Here is a 27,743-nt window from a genome sequence, read left to right as displayed (position 1 = left end):
ATCAAGCCTGCTGGTTGATTAAGAGATGTGTAAAAAACATGTCACTTTAACATATTTCTTGTATTTAGCTTATTTGTTCAGTTTAACATTTATTGTCTTTAAATTTAGCTTCCCCTACTTATTATCTTTTCAAACATTGTAATCTCAGTGTTTTTAGTTTTTCCAGTATTTTAAGATGTCCTTAATCTTTTCTGGACCAACGTAGCATGTGCTTTAGAATTTATTTCTGTAGATCTTAGACATTTTTGCAATCAGAAAACCAAATATAAAGAAGTACCGATTTACCAATTCTAATCTCATTTGATTTCTATCTATTGTTTTAAGTAGAAAACTGAACTGATTTTACTCGACTGCAAATGTGTGAATCATGGCTTTTCAAAAGGTGGCATTTTGATTTACTTTGCATTAAAATTACCCAAATTTTTCAACAACAAAATTTCAAGTGTTATGAATTCTTCGTCTTCTCCTCTCCTACAGCACCATTATGGATTATCTACCAAAATCAATTCAAGACAGTACAGGGTACAAAACACACCACTGCCATCCGGTACTACTTGTTCATGCTGAGAAACAAAAGGTCAACACAATAAAGTGTTACTAGTTCAACAACTGTGTCTACAATTAGTTATTCTAATCCCATAACCACTGTTAGTGTTTCATGCAGACCTGGGATTAGTAAAAGACAAAAAATTGAAGAAAAGGTAGTGGAAATTTCTCAATCAACTTGAAATTCTTTTTAGAGTGAACAAAGGTAACAAGGAAAGTTTGCATACAACTTGGTTAAAAGCTTAGTGCCTTAATAAAGTAATAAAAACAAAGGGTTTTTTTGGACATTTTGTCTTACCTTCAGATAAACAGAACTGATATTTAATGATCTAAAAAGAGGGGAAATAAAATAAATGAAATAATCATAAGGAGTCATGAAATCATCATCAGAACAGGAAGGCCTTGAGTTACTCATTTTCTTACTGATTATTATTTTTTATTAGTAACTGAAAATGCAGTACCTTCTTATAAAACAGACTTCTAAAGATAAAGTTACTGTGAAGAAAAAAAATGGTTCTTAATATTTTGAAAATATAAAGTTGGTGAATACAAAATTTTCTTGGCATTTTAATTTGACCTTTCACATTACAGCAAGATAGCACCCTAAAGCTGTCTTAGAGAAGGTCTAGGAACAACACTTAAGGATTCATCAGCCCGCAGCCTAGATTAAATGTCACATGGACCTAGATTTTTATGAGATTTAGTATGAGCAAGTGATAAACATTCATTGTAAAAATATAGAACTTGATTGCTCTACTAAAATATTTTGCCAAATCATAGTGTCAGGCAACAAACTAAGGAATTAAAGGCAACTCTCCTGTGGTTATAAACTACAGTTGCTCAAATATGAAAACATGAAATCATTTTGTACATTTTCAGATTAATGATCAGTCTTCATAATACATAAAAGTTTGGCATTTACAGATTTTATAAGTAAGGATACTGCATTTTAAGTGTCATCAAACATTATGGAAAGAATTTCTTTATTGCATTTCTTACCTGAATCAGAGGGCAAATGGTGATAGGGTGCTGGACAGAAAACCTGAGCAGCAAAGTCCTCAAAAGTTGTGGGCTCCAGATGGTGTTGAACAATTGTTTGCAGATATCGAGCTCTCTCTTCATAGCTGATTTACCCAAGAGTTAAGGATCAACTTAAAGTCACATCACACATTTGCTAAACACTAAAGCCTACTCAGTAATTCAGCTATGTTATTCCCTTTAGCAAATTTATTCATGTATGTGCATATTATACATTTCAATGACCATTTGCAGTTTACTAACACTGAAAGTATGGCATTTTTGGATTAATTTAAATTATTCTCAAATCTTTACATAACATTATTTTAGTTAGCCAATAAAATGATAGTTTAATAGTGCGGCATACAGTACAAAAATTTTTAATTAGAGATGGGTCTGAACCTAAACTCTGGATCTGAACTCCTTCTTAACACTGGGATAGGTTATAGTCTGATGCGTACCTCATGGCTCAGGCTATTTTGATTATAATATGGTTTGACAATTGAATGAAGCTAAAGCAAAATATCTTTGAATAAGGCTACACGTTGCCTTTGGTCAATTTTACTTTCTTTTCTTATGCTCCTCAAAATTGTTTCAATCAACCTAAGATTAGAGATTATTTTCTAAAGCAGCAAACTGACTTGGTTATAATACTGTTTAAAATTAGGTTTTAAAAAATGCTGTAGTGGTAATTTGTAGGGGCATATTGTGAAAAATAACTATCATTAACAAACAACAAACTAGATTCCACCTCTCAAAAAAATTCTATATATCTTCAATGAAAAATAACTGTTTCCATAATCCCTAAACAAATTCATGCAGTTAAGACAAATACATAGCTTAAAACGTGTATCAGAAAAAAATACCTAGTCAATTATGCCATTAAAAAAAGCAGACATATTTGTAAAGAATCTGCAGGACCCCTAAATACTGGCTAACAGAGTGTCAGAGGGCACTGACAGCAAAATACCGTACTTCCTTTTCACCACATTCTCCTTCTCTGATATTATTGACTGGAGACCAGCATCTTGAAGTGTTGTTGCTTTTGAAGAACCCTCTCCAGGCTTCTTGTTCCAGCAGGCCTGATTGTGCTGTTAGCACAGAGAGAGCGAGAAAAAAAAAGAATATTTCTGCTGTTCATGAAAGCAACTATGGAAATGGCTGTCAAAATGTAGAGCAGCAGGCAGCAACATACAATTATCAAGAAAAACTACCATGCTGACTTCATGTCGTATAGTTCCTGAACTGAGAAATCAGTTAACCTTTTCTTCCACAACTTTAAAGTTGTCCAGCTGGACTCAGTGTGTTGAGTTAGGCAGGGCATATTTAAATATCTTACATAAACATAAAAGAAAAAAAAATACTCCTACAGTATCTCTCCTTAACATGTGCATTTTTAACAAATGATTTACTCTTTGCAAGTATTAACATTTCTATTAACATATTTTTGTTTGCATATTTTAGTAAGAGGCAGCACAGAGTGAAGGAACAAATTGAGGGTTGGCAGTTTGGAAGTCCTGAGTTCTAAGCCTGGTTCTGCTGGTGACTTGCCATGTATTTTCAGGGAAGTTATTTTACTTTTTTTGGTCTCAGTTTTCCTTTCTGTAAAATGGGGATAATAGCTACCTAGCTCTCTCATTGGTGTGTTGTGAGAAGTAGGCAGAACTTGTAAAATGCTATATATAAACACAAAATACTATTAAACAGATGAGCCTGCCATTTTCAATTATGATAAGCAATAAAATTTGAGCCCTGAATTATGACTGAAGATAAAATGTTTTAGGTATTCTTCTGGCTTTCACGATTATATTTCAGCAATTAAAAGGGTTATGTAGTGATAATCCTTATATGTAAATATCACACAGGAAACAATTACAACAAAGCATATTTGAGTAAATTACTCTAATTAAGAAAAAAATGTGGCCAAAATCAATAAACACATTTTGTCTAAAATAGTTTTCCATCAAATAAAATGGGCTCCATAGTATTCTTTGCTTACACCACAACTTGAGTACATATAAATATTGAAATCAACTGTCTCTTTGGAATTTTTGAAATTCTTTCTGAATACTGAGATAGTTGAACCTCAGAAGATTTCTACCCCGAAAACATTATAATGGAAACACTAGGACAAGAAGAAATAAAAAACCCTCCATTATAAAGTTCTTAGGTTGGGGGACACACACAGTATTGAGCCTTAACACAGGAGACTAATATAGCACAGTTTTTAAGAGGCTGTATATAAGTGGTAGAGGATGAAACTGATGGTTGAAGTCTAAATAATACTACATATCTCACAACTTGTTGAAAAGCACTTTTTTTCATTGGGGGAGATTCACAGCTGCTGAATTTTCTGCAGTTAATAGAGTCCTTTGATTCACAGCAGTGCCCCTTGCACAAAAAATACTGGCCTTTGTGTATTACCAGAAGCTAATTTTCTATTTGGCTGAAAAGAGAAAAATGGGGTTATTGCTTCTCCCTCCTACAGAGCTTTTCATTATGCCTGATGCACTCAACTTCTAAGCTCTTCTGAGAAAAAAAAATAACTGAAGAGGCAAGAGGTAGAAAAATGAGCTTGTTAGCACATTAGAAGTGAAGTATCTTGGTGGGCCCTAGAAATTCCCAGTGGTGTGTTAACTTATCACTCTATGCATGCTGGCACTGATAGTCTCCCAATTGATCACTCTCTTTTCGCACCAAAGGTGCTGCCAGGAAGCAAAGGCTGAAGGCCCACAGGAGAACAGGCTGCTATCAAAACAAGCTGTTTTTAAAAGTCTGCTTGAATGGATAAAATGTTTCATGGAAAACTAGGGTAGAGACACCTACCTGCTTTAAAAATGCTCTACTTTAAAAGAGGTCTCTAAATGAAACCTTTTAGTTTATCTTGCTAAATCTGAAGCTTATACACAAATAAGGCAGAAATGAGACAAAATTAGTATTTTGAAAGTGACTAGGAAATTCCTAATCTGGATGCATACCTCCAAGTCTAAGGGGGGGAGAGGGGAAGAGTCCTGGTACAGTTGCTGATTTAGTAGGGCAGTACTTGTTTTTATTACATTATCTCAATGCTGCAAGACTAATATAAACTTCACTTAGCATACTCAGCAAAATCATCCGGTTAGCAAAGTTGTTCATTTTATCAACATTTAATAGAATTTCTAATAACTGGCTGAAAACAGCATCCTGTATCAAGCTTTTTTTAAAACATGAAAGCCAAGACCAGATAAATATACTATTCCATATTGTATGGAGACAATGCTCAATTCTTTAAAACAAACAGCTTTCATATATTAACAATCTAATAACTTTGAGTGTTTGGGTTTTATACAGACTAACATACTTGGCAGCATTTGGAAATTTATTAATTCACAACCCAAGAGTAATTTTATTTTTTAAACCTACAAATAAGTTGATTGTCATGGTTGAAATGATCTAATTATAAATTGTGTATGGATGTGAATATCTGCAACAGCAGCTATAAGATACAGTAGTTAATTTCTACATCTATTCATAATAGGCTAGATATTTATCCTTTAAAATGCTGCTCTCTAGGGAAGAGATATTAGCACCTATAAATTGAGTGGCACATATAACCTCAATGGCTAAAAATAATAGGCCAACTCAAGCTGAACTCTCATTATGAATGGATGTTGCCACTAGCATTGGCAGCATAGATAGAATGGGAGGATGCAAGGATGGACCAAAAAAAGAGGAAGAATCTGGGAGAAGAAGCATCTACATACACAAGCAGACAAATTTAAATCTGGAACTACTGGTAACTAATTTTACTAGGAACAACATGCTAAATGGAATGAAAGACAATGGATAAAAAGGGAAGATTACTTATCAGACAGGCACTCTTTCAAGTGAAGATTCACAGGTCTAAAGCAAAATCTACAGATTTTGCAGAAACTACTAAGCTGTATTTATTGCAGAAGTTATTCTTCAAAATTTTATTAATACAAGGAAGAAAACAGTAGCAGTACCCTTACACATTTTAAATGCCACCCACCCTTAAATCATTGCAATTATTAACACTGGTATTCATTAACTAAATCATTTTACATATGTATTAATTACCTTTCAATTACATCTATTAATACTGTAAATATGTAAGCAGTTTTAGGATTACTGATTTGCACAGGGGAACTACCACTAAACTCTTGGTTGTCACATTAAATATGAGTAGGTAATACATCAGAAAAGCAACTTCTCATGTTTTCTCCTCCTAATCACTCTCCCTCCTCTATCACTGTTGACAATCTTAGTATCTTTATCTTCAACTTGGACTACTTATTAAGTCCTCACAAACAGGCTGCATTTAAATCTTGAAGATTCTTTCTGCATCACATCTCTAAGATACAGCCTTTCATATTCATCCACACAGCTAAAACTCTCATCACATTGTATATTGATTACTGCCTTTTCTCTGGCTTTGACAAATGCAATCTTACCCCATTCACATCCATTCAGAATGCTGCTGCAAAATCATTCTAGCCCGTTGCTTTCAACTATGTCACCACCCTCTTTGCATCCCTCCACTGGCTCCCCATTTTCTATTGCATAATACACAAGCTGCTTGTCTTCATTTTTCTGGTCTTTCATGGCCTACCATCACCCTCTCTATAATCTCTTTTTCACTATCAAAATGTTGGCTCCCATCTCTGATTGCCAACAATGTCAGCCTCCATCAGCCACTTGTCAAATTTTCCAGCAAGCACTTTTGTGCTTTTTCCCATACTGCTCCTCATGAGTGGGAGAAGCTCCCCGTAAACATCTGTAAAATTACTTAATTATTTTCCTTTAAATCTCTTTAAAACTTTTGCTGTGATGACTATAAAAATATTGATCACAGTTAGCCACTTGTGCACTAATACTACTGCCTATCATGCTAACCAATATTGCCTCAATGTTTCCTTAAACTAACCTGTGTCTGTCTCCATGTGTTGTCTTGTCTTATACTTCGATTGTAAGCTCTTGAGGCAAGGGCTGTCTTTTTGTTGTATGTTTGTATGGCACCTAGCACAATGGTGTCCTGGTCCATGACTGGGTTCCTAGGTGCTATGGTAATACAAATAAATTGTATCCTATCTGTTTTGTGAATTTTGTTTTCTTCCTTTGTATTGTAACTAATTCCTCTACATCATCACCAAAATTCATCCTTTCTACCCTCTCTTTACTACTACTTAAACTTCTAACCATGGTGTTGTCATCTTTCAACTTGATTAGTACAATCTATCCTCTCTGGCCTCCCCATTCCTCACCTCTTTGCCTTTCACATTAACAAAATGCTGCTGCTAAAAACCTCATCTCCTGAACTTTTGATCATGAACTCCTCTTCCATAAACACCTTCGCTGACTTCCTCCCCCTTCCCCACTACATTAAACTCATCTCCTCAAATTCACTTTCATTTATTTAAATAACCTGAGCTCTGCCTATATCTTTTCTCAGTAACAGATTCCCAAAAACTTCTAGAAACAGGCCAGACTGCATTGCTGTAGCATATGAAGACAATTCACTATTTTTCTATACAGCCTTATTTTACAGATAAGAGAGTACTTGGATTTTATATCCCCACAATAAGCTGGGAAGACCTATGGTAAGTACTAGTTTGACTGAAGTAATAATATGCATCCTATTTTGTAGGTCAAATAAATATTAATTTCAAATTGAGAAAAAACAACATCTAGCTATGAATATTAACATTATATCTAACAATATTTCATTTGACAGCTCTATAACCTATTACATCGTTACCATAGTCTCAAAGTACTTGTAAGATATTGGAAGAAACAAAGAAAGAGAATAGTCTGATTGAGATGGTATTCCTAAACAACCTGTTATGGAGAACCAATTCCCATTTATGAAAGTTCATACTGAGGGAGGCAGCTGAGAGACATGTGGTCCACTAATTCAAATTGAAATGCTAACTCAAATAGTTGAAATTTATGAAGACATCTCCTTAAAGAGAGCATGTGAAACTACATTAATATAAAGGTTCAAGAGAACTTACAGTGAACAAATTTAAATGGTACATTTTAATCACAAATGATAGTTAATCTATAGTATTTTTCTAAAGAACAAAAAAAGTGACCCATCATTTCAGAAACTTGACATGAGTAAGATGTTTATGCTTAAGCCTATGCATTATCAGATGATTTTCTAGTCTTAGAAGTATTTTCAAATGTTCTCAAAGACCAATTTGAAATCCTGAAATATCCTAGACTCACACAAAGGTTCCAAGATTTTGGCTCAACAGTGTTATATAATATTGGAGGAACAAAATATGCCCACAAGAGAGAAGATCCATGCTGACAGAAAAGTATCTCTGGGAAGACACTAAAAAGACGATCAGGTCTGAGAAACGGGCAGCAAAACTTTTTACACACCTTTCATAACATTCAACAGTTTCATAACAGCATGAGGAAGGAGGGGTGACACTCTGAAGATTCCCAAGTGGAGAAAAAAAGAGATGATGGGTTCTCCACCCACAGTTTTTCCATCACTGAGATGATCTTCAGTTAGGAAGAAAGGCACTTGCAATGTAACACTGCTTTGTATAGTTCTCTGAATTGATTCACAATCCTTTGTCAAATGGAGTGGGAGCTCCAATCTGTACTGATTTTTAAGTCATGCCAATGGTTTAAACTGGGCTCTCTCAACCTATGGGTTGAGAGAGAAAATTTGGGTCACCAGAGTGTTACAAAGGGTCACGTGGCAGCTCCTGTCCCATGGAGCTGCCTGGGCTTGCCTCCCTGCTCCAGGCACCGCAACCTCTCAGGACCCAGTGCTACTCTGGTTTAGCCCAGCCATCATGACGATGAGTCAGGATACGCCAAATCTGAAAGAGTGGCAAATCCCATGAGCCAGGTCACAACTCCACTTACACAAATGAGAGTCAGGGGGCAGGGCCAAACTTGAGCAGCGCTGAAATCCCAGCGGTTGCAACACTTGGAGTGGAGAGCAAAGCTCAGCCAGTCCCATAATATAGGAGCTGTAGGAGCCACCACTGTGGGGTGAGTGCCGAGCAGAACCCAACCCCAACACAGGGGGCAGGATCTGACAGATACCACCCCAGGGCCTCCATCCCCAGATTATTTACTGGGTTGCGACAGGCCATAAATATTTACAAATGAGTCTTGCGCCCAAAAGGGTGAGAACCACTGGTTTAGACCATAAATGTACACAAAATCATGATCCTAACAAAGACAAATGGAAAGTTTTACTGGACTGGAAGATGAGTTGCTAAATGGAAGCATCTCTGTATAATTATCAATTTATCTAGACATTTATACTGCAACATCACTGTGTTGCATGAAAGTAGAACCTTTGAGCGCATATGAGCATATTGCCTCAGGAGAAAGAGGCTCTTTTAAGAGTAGCCTAAAATTACTCTCTGTGACCAAAACATAGCTAAGAGGGCATTTTTAAGTAGCAAGAGAAACTCAAAATGTGGGCATTATGAATGATTATCAGAAATACAGGTACTACTGCCTCTCTGGATGCTGTGATTTGATTATAGATGGCATGGCTATGACTGAGACACATTTGCAGACTACTTTAGGGACAAATGAACAAAGCTGCATTTCACCACTAACTGGAAAACGGGAATCCTCAACTTGCAAATACTTGCTGATAGAACGAATGGGCTATGACACTAGTAGGCCAAATGTCAGCTCACAGACTCATGGACTTTAAGGTCAGAAGGGACCAACTGACAACCTGATAGCTGGAGACCAGAGAGGGGCACCCGTATAATAGCTTTGCTCAAAACTGGTATTCATATTAAAGAAAAACATATTTAGTGTTTAGACTATGAAATGCTTGTATGGTGCTGCATGCATTAATATGACTTATAATATCTATATCCCATGTTATAAATATGTTTACTCTTTAACTGTAAAAGTGTTTGCTCTGAAACTATAAACTCCCATAGGACAGAAATATTACCAAGTGCGAAATGCTGGTTTGCCACAGGAGGTGTTGTCTCCTGCCGAACAAAAGGTCGATAGATACCAGACAAACCACTGTGGAACATCAGAGGACAAAATACTTTGTTGATAAGTTCTCCCCTACACACCCAGGAAGAGGAGACATTCAGGTGAACTCATCCCATCATCTTGAACTCTTGGGGAGGGGAAGGGAATAAAAATCCCTGGTAAGCAGAAACTGAATCTTATGGCTGTCTGAACTCTGAAGGGCCAGAAACTCTAAACCAGTGGTTCTCAACTTGCTGCCCAATCAGCACACAACTGCAGCCCATGTGAAAACCTCAGGGCCACATAGTAGTATATATATATATCGTGTGGATTTGGCCCATATAACACAGATTGCTGCACATATGGCTCACAATGGTAAGCAGGTTGAGAACCACTGCTTTAAACTCCTCACCCTCCTAGGTCTGCCCCAAAAGACACTTTGAACAGACAGATCATTACAACTCTTAGGATTTAGATGGTAACTCATTTTTGTGTTTATATTTGCTTGCTTTAACTTGTAAGTAACTCTCATTCCTTTTTCCTAGTTAATAAACTTTTAGACAGTCAATTACAGGACTGGCTATAGGCATGGTCTTTGTTATAGGATCTAGAGTATCAGCTGATCTGGGAAAAATGACAGGTCTCTTGGTACTGGAAGCAATATGGATGTGGTATGATTTTTGGTGTAACTGATCATTTATCACTAAGTCCAGTTTGTCTGGGTGAGTGTCATAAACAGATGGTTAAGGGTTAATGTCTCTTTTACCTGTAAAGGGTTAAGAAGCTCAGTGAACCTGGCTGACACTTAACCAGAGGACCAATAGGAGGACAAGATACTTTCAAATCTTGGTGGAGCGAAGTCTTTGTTTGTGCTTTTTGTTTTTGTTCATTATTCGCTCTTGGGGCTAAGAGGGACCAGACGTACACCCAGGCTTTCCCAATCTTTCTGAATCAGTCTTTCATGTTTCAAAATTGTAAGTAATAGCCAGGCAAGGCGGATTAGTCTTATGTTTGTTTTCTTAACTCGTAAATGTGTCTTTTTGCTGGAAGGATTTTTTACCTCTGTTTGCTGTAACTTTGAATCTAAGGCTGGCGGGGGGGTCCCTCTAGTCTATCTGAATCTGAGTACCCTGTAAAGCATTTTCCATCCTGATTTTACAGAGATAACTTTTACTTTTTTTCCCCCTTTCTTTAATTAAAAGCTTTCTTTTTAAGAACCTGATTGATTTTTTCCTTGTTTCAAAATCCAAGGGATTGAGTCTGAACTCACCAGGGATTGGTGGCGGGGAAGGAGGGAGGATGGTTAATTCCTCCTTGTTTTAAGACCCAAGGGGTTTGGGTCTGGGTTCCCCAGGGAAGGTTTTGGGGGAACAGAAAGTGTGCCAGACGCTAAATTCTGGCTGGTGGCAGCATACCAGATTTAAGCTTAAAAGTGTTCATGCAGGTCCCCACTTTCTGTACCCTAAAGTTCAAAGTGGGGGAAAAAACCTTGACAGTGAGAATCTAAGGGGACAATCTGTGACTCCATGATAAGACTGTTAAAGTAATCTAAGAATTCATGTGCCTTACTGGCTTGGTGAAATCTAATTACAAAACACACTACTAGTTTGGAGTGTCTGCCTTGTTTTTGACAGTCTGCCCTGAGGTAGTAAGCCACTCCAGACACTGTGACAGACATTTAGTATTTCTTTTAACTGCATAAAGTCAATTTCTATAAAGCATAGTTACAGTCAGAAGAGCAACTGTGCAAAATGGCACCTTCATCAACATATCTGCTCCTTATGAGTCTAGGCAGTCATATTTGCCTACTTTACTGATAGAAACAAGTTTACAGTATTGACAGTGTACAGTGAATATAATTAAACAACCTGATAAAACTGTTATTTGACATCAAAGGTCAAAGCAAAGAAAAAGATCACCTTGTTGGTTTATTGGCAGCATGTGTCAGGGATCAGAGTTTTGGCTTTTTGCTCCTTGGCCTGGCAGAGGCGGCAAGCACAGAGGCAGTTATTAAACAGACGATATAATACAATTTGGGGCCCTTGAGAATGAGGTTGGTGACCGATATTTTTGGATCGATTCCTCCAAGTAAGTTGTGATTTTTTAAGGTCAAGGGGATTAAGGATGAGTCCATATGGAAACAGGACAAGACTTCTGTAGTAGGTAAAGATTCCTATAGATGATGGTAGAAAAACATTGCCATAATAGAATTTGGCTCTTGAAGGAAGCCAAGACAAGATATTTGATAACAGATTTTTTCTGGAAATGAGAAATTTATTTCTGAAAGAGGTGATTGGCCAGCGGCTATCAAAACAGCTGAAGTCACACTGAGTCATTGGAATTTGTGCTCTTCATTGGCTCTGAGAATTAAAGATGTAGGATGGACAGCTACTGATCCAGTGTTGGAAGCTCTACAACTAACACCATTTCATCTGTGGGTGGTTGACCAGTATCAACCAAACACACTGAGATGTGTAGGTAAAGGCCTTCTCTATTCTGAAAAGCGATTCTGTTGAAGAGGCATTATGGCATTCCCTATTTGTTTTGCAAGGATTTCCAGATCTAATTTGTACAGTTTACAAATAAAGAAGTATTTTTCCCCTAACTGCCACTCATGCTAACTCAAATCAATCTGGCATCTGAAAGTCAAGCTACGTTCTTTTCTGCTTATCTTTACCAGTAATGAAAATGTGTATGCCAAATTCTGCACTGTGTATCTGTGTTTTCTGTGGGGCTGCACAGATGTACTGTAACTGAGTGGAGAATCTGTATCTACAACTGGAAGTTATTAACAACTCTGCTGATGCATAAAATAGAATCCAATTCATTCTCCCATTGCTGTGTGCCAGCTCTGAAATGCTAACAGAAGTAAAAAGGTAATTCTGTCATTAAAGCAAGCACATAAGAAGTCAATCTATGGGGTAAGACCACCCTATTTTCAAATCGATCAATTATCAGAGTAGAAACTCACTTTCAAACAAGAAATCTTGTCTTGACCACACTGGACAGTGATGGTCAAAGGCTTAATCATTTTATAACTTTCTAGTGCTATGTTTCTTCCACATGAACTGAGCTTTCAGTATTAGGGACAATACCTTTGCCGTAACATGCAATAACTTCTTTCTTTACGTCATGTAACTCAGCCAGAGGTTAGGGGTCTATTACAGGAGGTGGTAGGTGAGGTCCTATGGCCTGCAATATGCAAGACGTCAGACTAGATGATCAGATGGTCCCTTCTAGCCTTAAAGTCTATGAGAGCTGAGCAAAAACACACAGAAGATTTAATGTGGCTGATCGTCAATTTCTGTTATCCATATTTTATTTAAAATGCTACAAAATACATGTTATCAAAAAAATTTTTTTTAAAAAGAAATTATCATATTATATAAGCATCTGTCTTCATTAATCTAATTATCTCATGGTTACATTCACATGTAAAACCAAATTACCTAAGAATAAAAACTCTACAAAACAACTGAATATTAAACAGTATCACACTTTATCAGTAGTGAGCCTAACAAATTAGCTTTGGCATAAATCTTCTATTAATAAAAGGCTACCAGAATCAAGAGATGCTCTCTGATGTAACCTCCAGGAAAATGTAAGTATGTCTCCTTGAGGATAAAGTAATATATGATAGCGCTCACATATGTGGTTAAATATCAGTTCCAATATTCCTAATTTTTTATGTTGGCTCATTGATTTTTTTTTAAAGTAAAATATTTATGTTAATTATACCTTAGGAAAATGAAAAAGGAGAAAGCATCTGGGTTAGAGGAAGTAACAATGGATACACTAAAGTCATTGGAAAGGCATCAAGTATTTTACAGGTTTGTTCAATGATATTCTTAAGAAAAAAAAATGTTGGCGGAATGGCATAAAAGCTTTGGAGTGGCCATTTTTTTAAACAAAGGAAATATTACACTGTGCTAATTATTACCCAAGTAAGCTGATATCACATGCTATGAAAACATGGGAGATGATTATTGAAAAGTGTCTGCGTGGTGTAATTGAAATTTGGATGGGTCAACATGGATTTATGATGAGAAGGAGAATAGCTGATGCCACATTTGTACTTAAATCCTTATGAAGAGATTCAAAGGAAAGAGACAGCAACTTGACATGGTCTTTGTGGATATGGAGAAGGTATGTGATCACATATCAATAGAATTAGTTTGGTGAAGTTTGTCTTATTCAGGATGTTATGATGGAGTGGCTACTGTAGTCAAAACTAACTGGAACTACAGTAGAGAATTTCCAGTAAACACTGGCCTACTCTAAGGGTAAGAGTTGAACCCCTTTTTGTTTGCAATTGTTATGGATGTAAGTAAATGAGAATATATGAAGGGAGCTACCTGGAAACATGCTGTTTGCTGATGTTTTAGTGATAGGTGCAGAAGATTGAGACCTTACTAGTCAACGCTGAATAATAGCAACATAATTTTGAGCAGACTGGACAGAGTGAACGTTGGTACGACCAAGGCTATGATAACTGGGGGAGGTGGGGGGGGAGGATTCATCATAAAGGATATCACAGGCAGATGGTGTAGAAGAGCAAAAGGACTTAAATACCTAGATCAATGGTGCCCTCCTGAATGATGCCTGGCATCATACTAAAGCTGCTTGATAGAAACAGCAGGAGCTGACCCCAGTTCTTCGTGATAAATGATGTCAAACAGTTAAAAGACAGAATGTTTAAAACTGTAATTCAACCATTCTAATGTATGGAACAAAGACTTGGCCAGCCACTAGAGAAGAAACCAGTACACATACTACCACAAAAATGAAGATGTTGAGACGGTCAAATGGTTGGACAGTATGTGAGAGGAAATGAAATGAGGCTGTAAAGGGGTTTAATGAAGATAGCTTCATTGAAGACAAGCTGAGGGAGGCTAGGCTATGTTGGTATGGGCATATTTAGTGGAGACCTGAGGGCTATATTGATAGGCTGGCTCTTGCAATAATCATGGATGGAAGATGACCAAGGGGGAGACCAAAGCCTCGGTACATGGACAGGACATCACCAGACCTCATAGCGATCAATCTGCATGACAGCCTGGCATATGAGCATGAATTCTGGAAGAAGGCTATGAAACTCACCACTCCAAAATAGCAAAGAATCCTGTGGCACCTTCTAGACTAACAGACGTTTTGGAGCATGAGCTTTCGTGGGTGAATACCCACTTCCTCAGATGCATGTAGTGGAAATATGTTGTGGATATTTCCACTACATGCATCTGAGGAAGTGGGTATTCACCCACGAAAGCTCATGCTCCAAAACATCTGTTAGTCTAGAAGGTGCCACAGGATTCTTTGCTGCTTTTACAGATCCAGACTAACACGGCTACCCCTCTGATACTTCACTCCAAAATAGGAAATTGTCATGAAAGAAGAGGACACCTAATTGTTACTTTTTGTTCCAAAAAAGGAGTTCAATTTCTTTTCAATTACATTAAAAAGCCTTTATGAGACCTATAATATCACAAAATGCACATTTGCCACTGGCGGGGTGAGGGGTACTTATTTCCTTTAGCTATAGGAGGCTATGAGGTCACTACAAGGATAGTAAGCTAACAATGTAAAAGGCTGAAAATACTGCAAAACAAGCACAGTGTAAACAAAGTTATATACATAGGGCTTTTCCAAGGAAATATTACAACTTACCTAATTTATTGACAAATATATTGATAGACATTTTCTTAACATTCATTTTACATGAACTTAGGCTAAATAGGGGAAGTGTTCACTTATACAAAGTAAGCACTTGCCACAAGTGCTATAGTTTTTATCAGAAACTGTGAATGGAGCATGTATCAGCAGCAGCACAGTATATTTAAACATACTGTTGTACAATCCTTCTAGAAAAACTCTAGATATATATAGGTTGAGGAACAGTGTTTATTTTTTATGTTGTGCCATCAGATCTTATCACTAAATTCTTCAGTGGTTTATGGTATCTTCCATGGAGGAAAAGCAGTGATTCGTCAGAGCAGACAAAGCTGAGCTTTAATCCATCCCTATAACCATATTGCCAAGTCTATATTGTTTACAATGAGTCTCAATTAAGAGACAGGCAGGACACCTGGTACTTCTTTATCTAAGTCTCATGGGCTGCCAGATGACTCAAAATCCATAACAGGTGCTAAGGCAGTGTGAGTGCAGGCACATTAATACAAGCTGGGTAGGATAAAATTTGGACCATACTTAACCACTTACACCACTCAATTACTAAACAAAAAATGTCAGAAAAACTGCAGCAAGCTACAACTCCTTCTCTTCTCAAGTTCATATGAAAACATTTTAACAGATTAACTGTATTTGTGGAGAATTACAAATTTAAGTCCACAGGAGTGACCCTAAATCCTCAATTTAGAATTAATATTTTCAGAAGTATTAAATAATAAAACATCAAAGTCGTATAACATTGCATATAAATATTAAAATAAGTATACTGAATATATTCTTAACTAATGATTTGGTCAGTTCTTAAGGTAATAAAAATTGCAAACATTTTAAGCACCAGTTCTGTCAATTTCAAAGTAAAAAATAATCATTGATTCAGCAAGAATGTAAAACAATACTTCTACCCTTTAGAAATCTGAAATAATGTTATTAAGCTCAAAGACAAAATGCAAACATCAACCAATTCCGTTTTAAAGATTTTTAAAACAAACATGGTCTTTCAAATGAGAAAAGCTACAGGATAAGAGACATCACTTGCACTGAAAAAAAATACATTGTAGATTTCTTTTCAGCATAAAGATGTTTTAGTTCAGCTAACTTAAATAAAGCAAGCATCTGGAGTTAGTATTAAATTTAGACACTGACAGACCTAAAAAAATGAATATCAGAAATTTTACAGTGGGCAATTACTTAAGAGCTATCTGTATCTAAATGTGCAGTAATCAAATTAAATTTCTACTTAATATTGTAATTATCAAGAACACAAAATAGTGATTTTATTACGACAGTAAGCAGTAACAAAGTACAGTAAACTGTCATTTAAGACAGTGTCATAGTATCTATGATAAGCAGCATACTGGCTTAAACTAATGCACTATTTGCCTCTAGGGAATGACAGGCTCAAAGACTGGATTTTAACATTAAAATCTATCCATTAATCTTGACTTAAATATAATCTACTCGTACAGTAAGAGGAAGAATGGGCATTCAATGAATTATCTTTTTGAAATATAGCAGGGGCATATTTACTAAATCATGTTAGTAGAAACTCTAAATTTTACTATCATTTGCTGGTTCTCTGTTTCTCATTCTATAAATCTTGCATAGCTGAGGATTCCCAGCCATACTCGCCATTGGATCTCCATACCACATCTATAATGGACTACCAATTAAATTCATGAGTGGAGAGGTTGAGACATGAATAGTTGTATTCACAGACACTTCAAAGTCTGTGTTTTAGTCACAGGCTACAGGAGGTGAAAACAAAACAGTGAGATAGACCTGGATAAAAATAATGGTCCAGTCCTGAAGTCCTTACTCGAGCAACATTCCTATTTTGACTGGACTAGAATTTGCCATATGAAGGACTTCAAGGTAGGGATCAATGTGACTATAGGGCAAAGTGTATTAATTATTTTAAACACCATTAGAACTAGCACCACATAAGCTCCTCTGTGAGACTTATGCTGGCAAAAGAAGACACCGCATCGGCACACAGGCAGCCTCTTGCATGTCTTTATGGAGTGTCTATGTGAGACCCACAGAAGCAGCTGTGGAGGACAGGGATGGGGCAGGCCATCAAACTGATGCTTAAAAGCATCCAGTTGCTCTAATCACTACATTGCACAGGCAGTGCAGAGGGATTGCAATTGCTATTGTACTCCAGAAACCTGTGTAGATATAATGGGGGGTGCACTACAGCCCAATACCCTGATTCTAGATATGGAGAGATGAAATTCACCTCCCCAAATTCCTTGCACTTTATCTGTGTAAAGCTTATGTATGCAAAATGATTTTCATCCTACCTTTTTTTTCTTTTAGAAAAATCCTTAAAAGATTTTGCTTGGTAACAGTAGGATTGGATCACTGATTTAAATCTTGTACTCTTTGCAGAGACTACATTTTTAGCTAAGAATAACTGTCTGGAAGCAAACTGACTCTTCACCCTGTGGCTCTAACATGAATGTAGAGGTCAAATGTTTTCATACCATCAGAAGTATAAGCTTACATTGTACATATATACAGACAGACAAGAAGAAAAGTATTAAAAAGCTTCCTGTGAAGACATCTCTAAAAATGATAGGACTTCATAGAACTAAATTAGAAATACTGAAAATATGCCAAAGTGCCCAGTAGAAATAATGTTACATTTATACATACACAAATGAATTCACTGTTTGCAATTTAACACTGGTACAGGATAAGTAAACTTCTAACAAGATAAATTTTGTTACTAAGTCCAATCTATAATTGAGTATATTTTCTTCATGCTTTTGCTTCTCCTATCACAGGAGAAGAAAATATTTTTCCTTACACAGGCAAACTCTTGTACAGATATTAGATAATCAAGTATTAAGCATGAAATTATGTAAAGGCAGCTGTGTAATTATGCCATTTCTGTTTGATTTTTGTAACAAAAAAGTTTTTATGCAAAAAACACATTAAAATAAGTATCAATTCTCAGCTATTTCCCCCTTCCTTAATTTGAGCAGCAATTAGCAGAGCAAGCCCTTTAGTCCTCCTTCCCTGTGCTGTCAAGCTGTTCAGAGCAGTTTGCAACCCTACAATAGTACTATTGTGAACAGTGTCTGGGCTTCCTTCCCACAGAGAGTTAAATGGGCAGTTCCTGCTGCCCATGATTGGTGTCCAGTGAAACAATACTCAAGAGCCAGGTTTTATCTGCTCCACGCCAAAGAAGTGAAGCCAGGGAACCCAAGCCTTCATATCATGCTGAACCATATGCCAACCCTGATGGCCCCAAAGGTTTATCACTAAGAATCAGGATCCATCAAGTCCCCTGTGAAATTTTACTTCACATACCTTCTGTGAAATGCATGGCTTTGCTGAAAATTGAACCTTTTTCACAATTGGCAAGAACAGATGGATGGTAACTGTGGCTTGGCAAATGGAAATTAAAAGATTTTTAATAGCCTGCATTCTTACATGTTTGAGAGGAGAAACATTCAGAAGGAAAGAGATAAATTTGTGACCCATATTTGGATGGAATTAATCAGCAATTAAAATATTTTTAAAGTATTCCTAAAAATAGTCTTAAAACGTATTGGGAATTAATTTTATTAGCAGGGCCAAGATTAGGATTCATGATCTCCTGACTCTCATATGGTAATTCCAATTATTGCAATACTGATTTTTAGTATTTTGTTTTTCTATAAAATATGTGGCTTAATACATAATGGTGTGTATGTGATTTTACTGGTACCATTTTGGGATGGTCTGATCACTTAATGAGTACTATTGTATACTACACATCTATCTCTAAATAGATAGTGACATGCACACACACACACACACAGGTTTAGATAGTTTTTTTTCCTTAACAATTGCAAAACCAGGGAGTTGGAAGACACAAAAGACAAGTGGGCATGTAGATCCTACCTTTTTTTCAATTTCTTAGTAATATATATTTTTAAATTTCTCAAGTGGTGCAGGATAGTATGATCTAACTGTTTTGATGACCATATGTAGACCCATGCAGAAACAGATTTGACAATATTCTCAACCAACTCTTCTGAAACCATTGTCATCTTCTACGAGACTGTTGTCTGTTAATTTTGCTTGTAACAAACAAAAAAAAGCCATGATTCATAGAATCATACATTTTTTGCATACCCATAACTTTTCTAATTATAGAAAAGGGGGGATAGCTCAGTGGTTTGAGCACTGGCCTGCTAAACACAGGGTTGAGAGTTCAATCCTTGAGGGGGCCACTTAGGGATCTGAGGCAAATCAGTACTTGGTCCTGCTAGTGAAGGCAGGGGACTGGACTTGATGACCTTTCAGGGTCCCTTCCAGTTCTATGAGAGAGGTATAACTCCATATATAATCCATATTTGAATTGTATGTGAAGTCTACATTTATTATTGCTGATGAAGATGACCTGTAAAGGATTAAAACAATATTTATATCATTTTTTTGCTTCTCTATGATGTATAAAAGAAGGCCTTTTAAAAAAAATAATTCTGACTGGGTTTGTTTTAAACCTTAGAAATATCAGGAATATCAAGTCTAGTCTTCCCCGGTTTTGTTGGAGAACTTCTGGGAGGTATCAGGGATGTTTGTGTGAGCTATATAACATTTAAAAGGGGCAAAAATGTTTAAACTTTAACAGAAGGCTTTTGTTATCCAAAACGTTAAATTAATGAGGTTAAACAGGTATTAACAAAAACTAATTTCCTGCTAGCTACAATGAGATCATACTTCATAAGATTGAATTAGTCATCATTTTCTCTTACAGCAAGAGAAAATCCCATATTTGTTTTTATAAAATCATTTCAAGTATATTTTACAACAGTGTAATTAAATATTGATTACGACACCGAGTTCAAGAACAGTATATTTAAATTTCAGACTTTAAAATGGGAGTGAGACACTAACAGGTATAAATGAGACCTCTTCAAGGCAAGCACTAACTACTCACTATTAAGTCTATACATGCAGTTATAATTCCAGAACTTATATGACGGTCCCACAGAACAAAAGGATTCGGAACTACCTCACTGCTTTTCAGGGCACTCCACAGAAATTCTGTTTAAACAAAAATTCTCCTTACATAAAACAGTAAATACATTGAAGGAATTCTGTGTGCACTTGAATAATATACATCAGCTATAGGCAGGTAGATAGGTAGATATGGAATGAACTGAAATATTCATTTTTCTAACGTAGGTGGGCAAAGTCAATCCATACAAAAATTGGGACAAGAACAATCTACAGTACAACATACCATCAACCATATGAAAGTATGTAGCTCCGAAATATTTTTTTCTATATCAGAAAGCCACCAGTGATGCCAGTAGCCCACCCTGAGAGTTTTTCATAATCCAGCTTTATGAGCGGCAAAATTATGCTAGCAGTCACTTTTGCCTCATTTATATTTCGCTCTTTCATCTCTTTCCAACATGTCTCTTGAATCTGGATAACAGAAGAATTGATAACAAAGCTGTGTTACTACTTCAGAAACGATTATTGACAACCTGTGTTTTTGATGCTAAAATTGTTACACTAAACTAATAGTGATCTAGCTAATGAAAAGAAACAAAAGCTTGTGAAAAAAAGTCAGCATTTCTGAGTTTGGGGAGGGGCAGAATTTTTAGCTTTTGATAATTTCAGTTACTGTTACCGTTCTAATATCCTTTGTTCTGAAGAGAGAAATATGCAATGAAGAAAGTGAAATAAAGTATTTATGTGTCCTTACAAAAATACACAGATGCTTGATACATATATCCCCAACCTGGCTTTTTCAGTTATTTGAAGTGTCTATGCGACAAACAACAAGACAAGAGTTTAAAAACCAATCACAAATGTTGGTTCAATCAGTGGTTTCTAGTGGTTAAAATCGAGGCATTTAAAGTGATGCTTTGGAATTATTCATTGCGAAAAAATTCTATTCTTTCAACAGGTTACTAATAAATGATGTCTGAGAACAAGTTTGTACTACCCTTAAGGTCCAATTGTTACTGAGAACACTACCTAATCTTGCTCCCCAGTGTTGCATTTTAACTCTAATTGCATGATCAAGCCAATAAATTGGACTCAAGGGACAAAAAACACTATCAAGTACCTACCCTGACAAAACCAGAGGTTGCAAGAAAATGTACTTCAAATACAAGTAAGGCAAGACATGACAAGCGAGGGAGAGGTATCAAAGCTTGAAAGACAGTCATCAATACTGACAGATTACTGTAATTCTGGCTGTCAGGATGATCGATTTAAAGCAGCATATGCCAATCAATACTCTCCCTCATTTACTGAACAACATTAGATATATAGTTAGGTAAGATGTCTCTGAGATAAGGCTCAAACTACATTTAACAAACATAAATAGCACAATTTATGCTTTGGAATTTTAGTCTTTTTTTTTTTAAATTGGGAACAAACAGCTTACACAGCAATACAATTATCCATACAAAATTTAGTTTACATAGTGAAACTTCAAAAAGATAAAACTATTTATAGGACTACTGAATCATCTGTAATATATTTTAAAAACAGCTCAGTTTATAACATAAGATCCTAAAATGATTTATTTGATTTTAGAAAAATGATTTGATTTTAGAATTTTTAAATATATGATTTCTTATGAATTAAAAGACGTTTTCCTTTTCTTGGGTTTTCAAGAGGTTTGCTGTTCTGAGTACCTGAGCTGGCTTTGGCTTACAGAAACCAAATCCTTCTGACATATTTCCTTCAAGTAGTCTTTTTTATAACTACTCATTGTTTAAATGTCCTTTTGAAATCAATGACAAATGCATAAATTAAACCAGTTTGCTCACAATAAAAAACCTATGCAAAAATGGTTTGAACTTTTATTAGAGTTAAACATAAAACAATTTTAATCCCACCTCTCCTCTCTAATATTTAAGTAATCTTATTTTAATGCAGAAAGTTGTACACCATGCTCGTTGCTTTGAAACTGGAATACCTGAATAAACTATTAAAAATAATTTGATATAAAATTAGCATACCTCTTGGGATACTCCCAATTTTTAAGGGTAAATAAATTCTTATATTTCACAAGTGAAACTAACTTATCTGATCTTGAACTAGTTAGAAGATGAGGAGAGTTTTTAGTACAATTTAGTTGTGAAATAATTGTCAAATCTACCCATGATAATGTGCTAGTGAGTTTGGATAGAAAATGCTTAACCATTGTGATTTTTTGCTGGGACTTGGGAAGCAATTTCCTTCATGGCACAGTAGGACGGACTTTGGACATCCGGCCTTCCTTTGGTGCACTCAGCAGGGATAGGGTGACCAGATGTCCTGATTTCTGGGCCTTTTTATATTACCCTCCAGGCCCTGTCCCGATTTTTCACATTTGCTCCCTGGTCACCCTAAGCGAGGATCATCTGTTTGGATCATGTAGCATAAATCTACAAAGCAATCTCTTATGATTAGGGATGGTATGAGTATTCACCTAAAATAATGGTATTGGAAATGCCCAGATATCTGTCTGGGGCAAAAAAATCATCAATACTGAAGACCTAAAATTATCTCTGTTGTCGAATTCCTCTCCATCTGTGGTGGGGGAGTCAATGACGTACTTTTTACCCCAGGTGTTTATGCCCCAAACTACACTGTACTTTTGAAATCCCACAGCCAAATCTTGGATGCTCTGGGTTTTCAGAAATATGGTGCAATTTGGTGAGCGTCCTAGAGGTGTAGGGTAGTTTGAACAAAACTGCAGGAGCAAAATTCAGTGCAGCGGCAACTACAAGAGGATACATATTTCCCCATTTTCAGGGGAGGCCACAGTGATCAGTGGTAGCCTGCAGAGCCATCCCTAGGGTATGACAAATGGGGGTGACTGCCCCGAGCCCCACGCTTTGGGGGGCCCCGTGCGTCATGAGGAGGTGGGAGGTGAGGTGAGGCAAGGCGGGAGAAGGAGCCCCCCCTACCAACCTCCCTCTCCCCTAGTGCTTTCTGCCTGCCAGCAGGCCCCACCACTCAGTCCTCCCCCTCCCTCCCAGTGCCTACAACCAATCGTTTCATGGGATTAGGAGGTGCTGGCGGGGAAGGTGCGAGGGCGCAGCACACTTGGGGGAGTGGCTGGATCTGGGCATGGAAGAGGAGGGGCTGAGGCAGTAAGAGGCCTTGCGGAATGGCTGCAGGGGGGGCTGGGCGTGGGCGGAGCAGCCCCCGGCAGATAGCAACTCGGCGCCTATGTCCCAGGCCTTGCACCTCCCTAGGGACAGTGCCTGGTAGCCTGGGAACTCTTCTCTCACTATTTGGGGAGTGGGGGAGCGGGAGATAGAGAGAGAGAGAGACAGAGACAGAGAGCAAGCACACCTTATGATATTTATATTGGGTATTCAATTACTGATGCAAAATATATGATATTAATTGAATACAAAATACTGATATTTTTCTTTCCTAGACTGGAGAAATATGGGAGTTGGAGGTTGGGCAGGAGGAAAAAAGAAACTGGCATCAGTGAACCAGTGCCCTTCCTGCTTTCTATTTTTATATTTCTATGTCAGTAGTACCCATGTTTAAGAAGAAACCTATGACTAGAATTGTGAACAATAAGAAATTCCAGATCACAAGACAAAAAACCTCAGAACATTGCAAGTTGCAGTTAAAGTTGTTCAGTTTGTAAAATAAAAATACAACATGCAAAAAAAAAAGTGCTATAATATATATTTGTTAAAAGATTATTGACTATTCACAAATGACAGCCTGAAAACTTACCAGATCAATATGAACTTTTTTTAATTACATTAAAAAAAATCTGCCCCAGAACTTGAATGGAACAAAGTTTCTCAGTTTATGACATATTATTACTTCACACCATTTTTATTTTTAAGATAAAAGTAAGATGGAATTTAAAGCATGGAAAAGATTATCTGAAGACAGATGTTAGTCTAAGAGGCACAACAAATATGAGATCTGTTTTCCTGCAAAGCCCTCTTCTGGGCAAATCAGTAGAAAGCATATCAAATGAATCAAGTAAGTCCCTCTTCATTAGAAGTTTGAATTTTACAAGTAACTTCAAAGTTTTTTCAACCTTGAAGTGAAACCTCAAAAAATTATCTCATGAATAAAACAAGTGATGGAAACAATACGTACTCACAATGAATATGAAAAACAAAGGATGTAGGGAGAAGAGTAATGTGTTGGTGTATAAGGAAGATTTTTTTTGTTCTCATTAAAACAATGTTTCAACTATTAACTCTTCAGGAATATACGATAAAGAAAATGTAAGACCAGTTAGTGTCCAGGCAGAATCCAGGTGTTTATAAATAGAAAGGCTAGGAAAGACTATTTTGCTAACTATCTATCAACCCTGCTTTATATATCTTACTTTACTGATATTGCCTCCTTTTCATTTTATTTTAAATTTTAGGCAGAATCCTTAAAGGACATTAGCCCACATTACAAAACCTCCAAAAATATTTTTCATGATTGTCACACTCCCCTAGCAGAGAACTGCAAGAGCAAGATCATGTTATAGTTCAAGACCTATACGCTCTGGTGTGGAAAGATTCATACAGTGCCTATTTCCGACACACTTAGAGTTGCTAGCACTGTAAGCCTCTTACGAGCAAAGTTTATCAAAGTAAACACAAATTATTTATATTGAATGGTAAAGTTTTTGAGTCAAGAATAGAACTATTCTCTTTTCTGTAAACCTACATGCATGTTTTCTGAAACAGTCTCTCCATGAAAGCTTATTTTTATATAATGGAGGCCCCCACCTTTCCTCTTCTAAACAAGCAGGTGAGTAATGGGCTAACTCAGCAATCCAACAGCATTACATGTACTACCCCATGGATATAAAGATCCTAGATTGATCATTTGCTCTGACGGTGGCTGTAGCATACTAACAGTATGCTTAGCTGTTGAAGAGAGAGTGCCTTTCATTATTTTGCCAGCAACCTTTTTTTGGTGGATCCAAGAATGGCATTAGTGGCACTAAAAGTTGCTATACCAAGCCTTACTTGTCCAAAAGACTGGCTTTTTGAAACAAAGATTTGGGGAGCAGGCAATAAATGGGAATTCAGGGAACCAAGGATTTTTGGAGATCTAAGAAACTGAGGGGGATTGAGGGATCAACTGTAAAATAAGACCCTAAATTCCTGATTGATCCAAAATGAGATTTTTAAAGGCTTCTGTATTGGCACTATGAATTGGAACAAACATCCTCCGACTTTAACCAATTCAGATAAGCTCACTGAACTGTATGGAAATCCTTGATCACATATTCTCACTAAAGATCCACGAATGAGCAAGACCACACAATATCATCATGTTCTATGTACTGAACCTACCAACTGATAGGAAAAAATCAGAAATGGTGGAGAGTTTGAACATTCCATAGTTCATTAGACATAAGCTGAAACCAGAAGAAAAAATAATCTATACTTATATCATGCAAATACTGAACTTAAGCTTTCTAAGCAAGCTAGAAGACCTAGAACAAATCAACAGTAGGTCTGCAAGGGGTAATTTAACTACACCTCAAGGGAAATGGCCTAAGTAGTTGAAATTATTTAAAATCATGTTGATCTTGAGAGAGGAGACAAAATAGTTTTTAAGGCTAGAAAAGATCATTATGATCATCTAGTCTGATCTCCTGCATAACACAGGCAATAGACTCTAACCAAGTAATTTCTGCATCAAGCCCCTAACTGCTGTTTGAGCAACAACTTGTTTTAAAAAGATATCTGGTCTTGACTGAAAGGACTTCAGGTGATGCAGAATCCATCATGTCCCTAAGTAAATTATTCTAATGGCTCCTTACTGTTAAAAATGTGTACCTACTTCCAGTCTGAATTCGTCTAGCTTCAGTTTCCAACCATTGGATTTTTTTCATACCTTATTCTTCTAGGTTAAAGAGCCCTCTTCTATCAGAAATTTCTTCCTTGTATAGATATTTATAATGACAAGATGGGGTGAAGTAATATCTTTTATTGGACCTACTTCTGTTTTAGACACACACAACTCTTCTGTGTTGCTGGAAAGCTTGTCTCTTTCACCAACAAAATTTGGTCCAATAAAAGATATTACCTGATGTGATAAAGTCAGGCTGGATACCTGAATCCAATTAAGGGCTGCTGGAGACCTTTTAAAACCCCTCCTCCGGTGAGAGAAAGGGGAAAGAGAGGCAAGCTCCTTCCAGGCTAGTGGCAGCTGGGAAATAAGCTGCTCCAGGAGAAGCTGTGCTCCTTCCCATAGGGGAAAGAGCCAAATCTGACTGCTTGCTAGGGGAAGGATTGACACCCCAAGGCAACCAGCAGGACGACACCCTGCACCAGCGAGGAGGCAGCGAAAGGGCCCCCCTGTTTTTTTTGTGTTTATGAGACAGTTTCCTTTTTGTTTGGTGGAGGATCACCCCTTAGGCTGACCCTGAGGCCTATCCTGAAAATATGAGCAAAGGAGCACAGAACTGGGAAGGCAAACCTGCCCTGAGTGGGGCTGATTACCCCAGGCCCACCATCACGAGACGGGGAAGTGCTAAGTCTGGCGAGATGAAGGAGGTGCCTTGCAACACTAACCCAACATTGTCTCTCTAATCCTGAGACCAACACAGCTATAACAATACTGTAAATTATAATGGTAGGTATTTATAGACCATGCTCAAGTCACCTCTTAATCTTTTCTTGAATAAACTGAATAGACTGAGCTTCTTTAGTTTCTCACTACAAAGATATTTTTCAGACCCTGAGTCATTCTTGTAGCTCTCTTCTGAACACTTCCCAGGTCTCCAATATCTTTTTTGATGTGTGGACACCAGAACTGGAGACAGTATTCTAGTAAGAGTCTCACAAATGTCATATACAGAGATAGTACCAGCTTCCAGCTCCTACTTGATATTCACCTGATTACATATTCAAGGATCATGTTCACGCTCTTAGTTACAGCACTGCATTGGGAATTCATATATAGTTCGTTATCTCCCATTAGAACAGCAAAAACATTTTCAAGGGTGATACCCATAATAAAATTCCAATTGCAAAGTGGTTACAGAAATAATATATATACACACACACACACACACACAAGCCATAACATTTTGAAACAGTAAAACACAAAATTACTGCAATCAAACTACATGCACCTAGATGGTGACCCCAGACTCCTCCCTTCAGTCACCATTACTCTTTCAGGTTCCAATCCCGCAAAGACTTGCGCATAGTGCAATTCTACACAGAGTGAATAGTCCCAGCAAGCACGTATGTGTTTGAATACCTGGGGCTCTAGAGACCTCCACCTTGGCTTTTTATATCACCAAAAAGCCCCTTCTGGATATGGAGAAGTACACAGCTGGGTATCGCCTAACCAACAGTAATCCAAAAATGTCTATCAGGTAGCATATACTACATACTGAATGGTAACATGGCAGGTGGGATGAATACCAGACTGGAGTCAGACTCCTGTATTCTAATCACGGCTTTAAAATCAACTACTACAGTGGTTTTGAACAACTCACATCTCTCTCTCAATTTCTCCATCTTCAAAAAGGAGAGAATACTCAACTACAGGGCACAGCTGCC

The 27,743-nt window shown here is 37.0% G+C and overlaps 1 protein-coding gene across 12 annotated transcripts in view; it reads right to left on the bottom strand.

Moving 5' to 3' along the window:
- Window positions 1-27,743, bottom strand: part of RALGAPA1 (Ral GTPase activating protein catalytic alpha subunit 1) — a 246,975-nt gene that overhangs the window by 11,605 nt on the left and 207,627 nt on the right. For 8 of the 12 annotated variants that reach the window (XM_030559256.1, XM_030559257.1, XM_030559258.1 and 5 more), the window contains one exon: window positions 1,546-1,670. In XM_030559256.1, the coding sequence (XP_030415116.1) occupies window positions 1,546-1,670 (125 nt within the window). Of the gene's footprint in view, window positions 1-844; window positions 876-1,545; window positions 1,671-27,743 lie in introns of all 12 variants that reach the window. The other 4 variants (XR_003999976.1, XM_030559259.1, XM_030559260.1 and 1 more) reach the window with 1 other exon arrangement.

The sequence above is a fragment of the Gopherus evgoodei genome, chromosome 4 (genome assembly GCF_007399415.2).
Source record: "Gopherus evgoodei ecotype Sinaloan lineage chromosome 4, rGopEvg1_v1.p, whole genome shotgun sequence".
Taxonomy (NCBI): domain Eukaryota; kingdom Metazoa; phylum Chordata; order Testudines; family Testudinidae; genus Gopherus; species Gopherus evgoodei.
The sequence above is the reverse complement of the archived record's forward strand: the minus strand, read 5'-3'. Positions and strand labels throughout refer to the sequence as shown.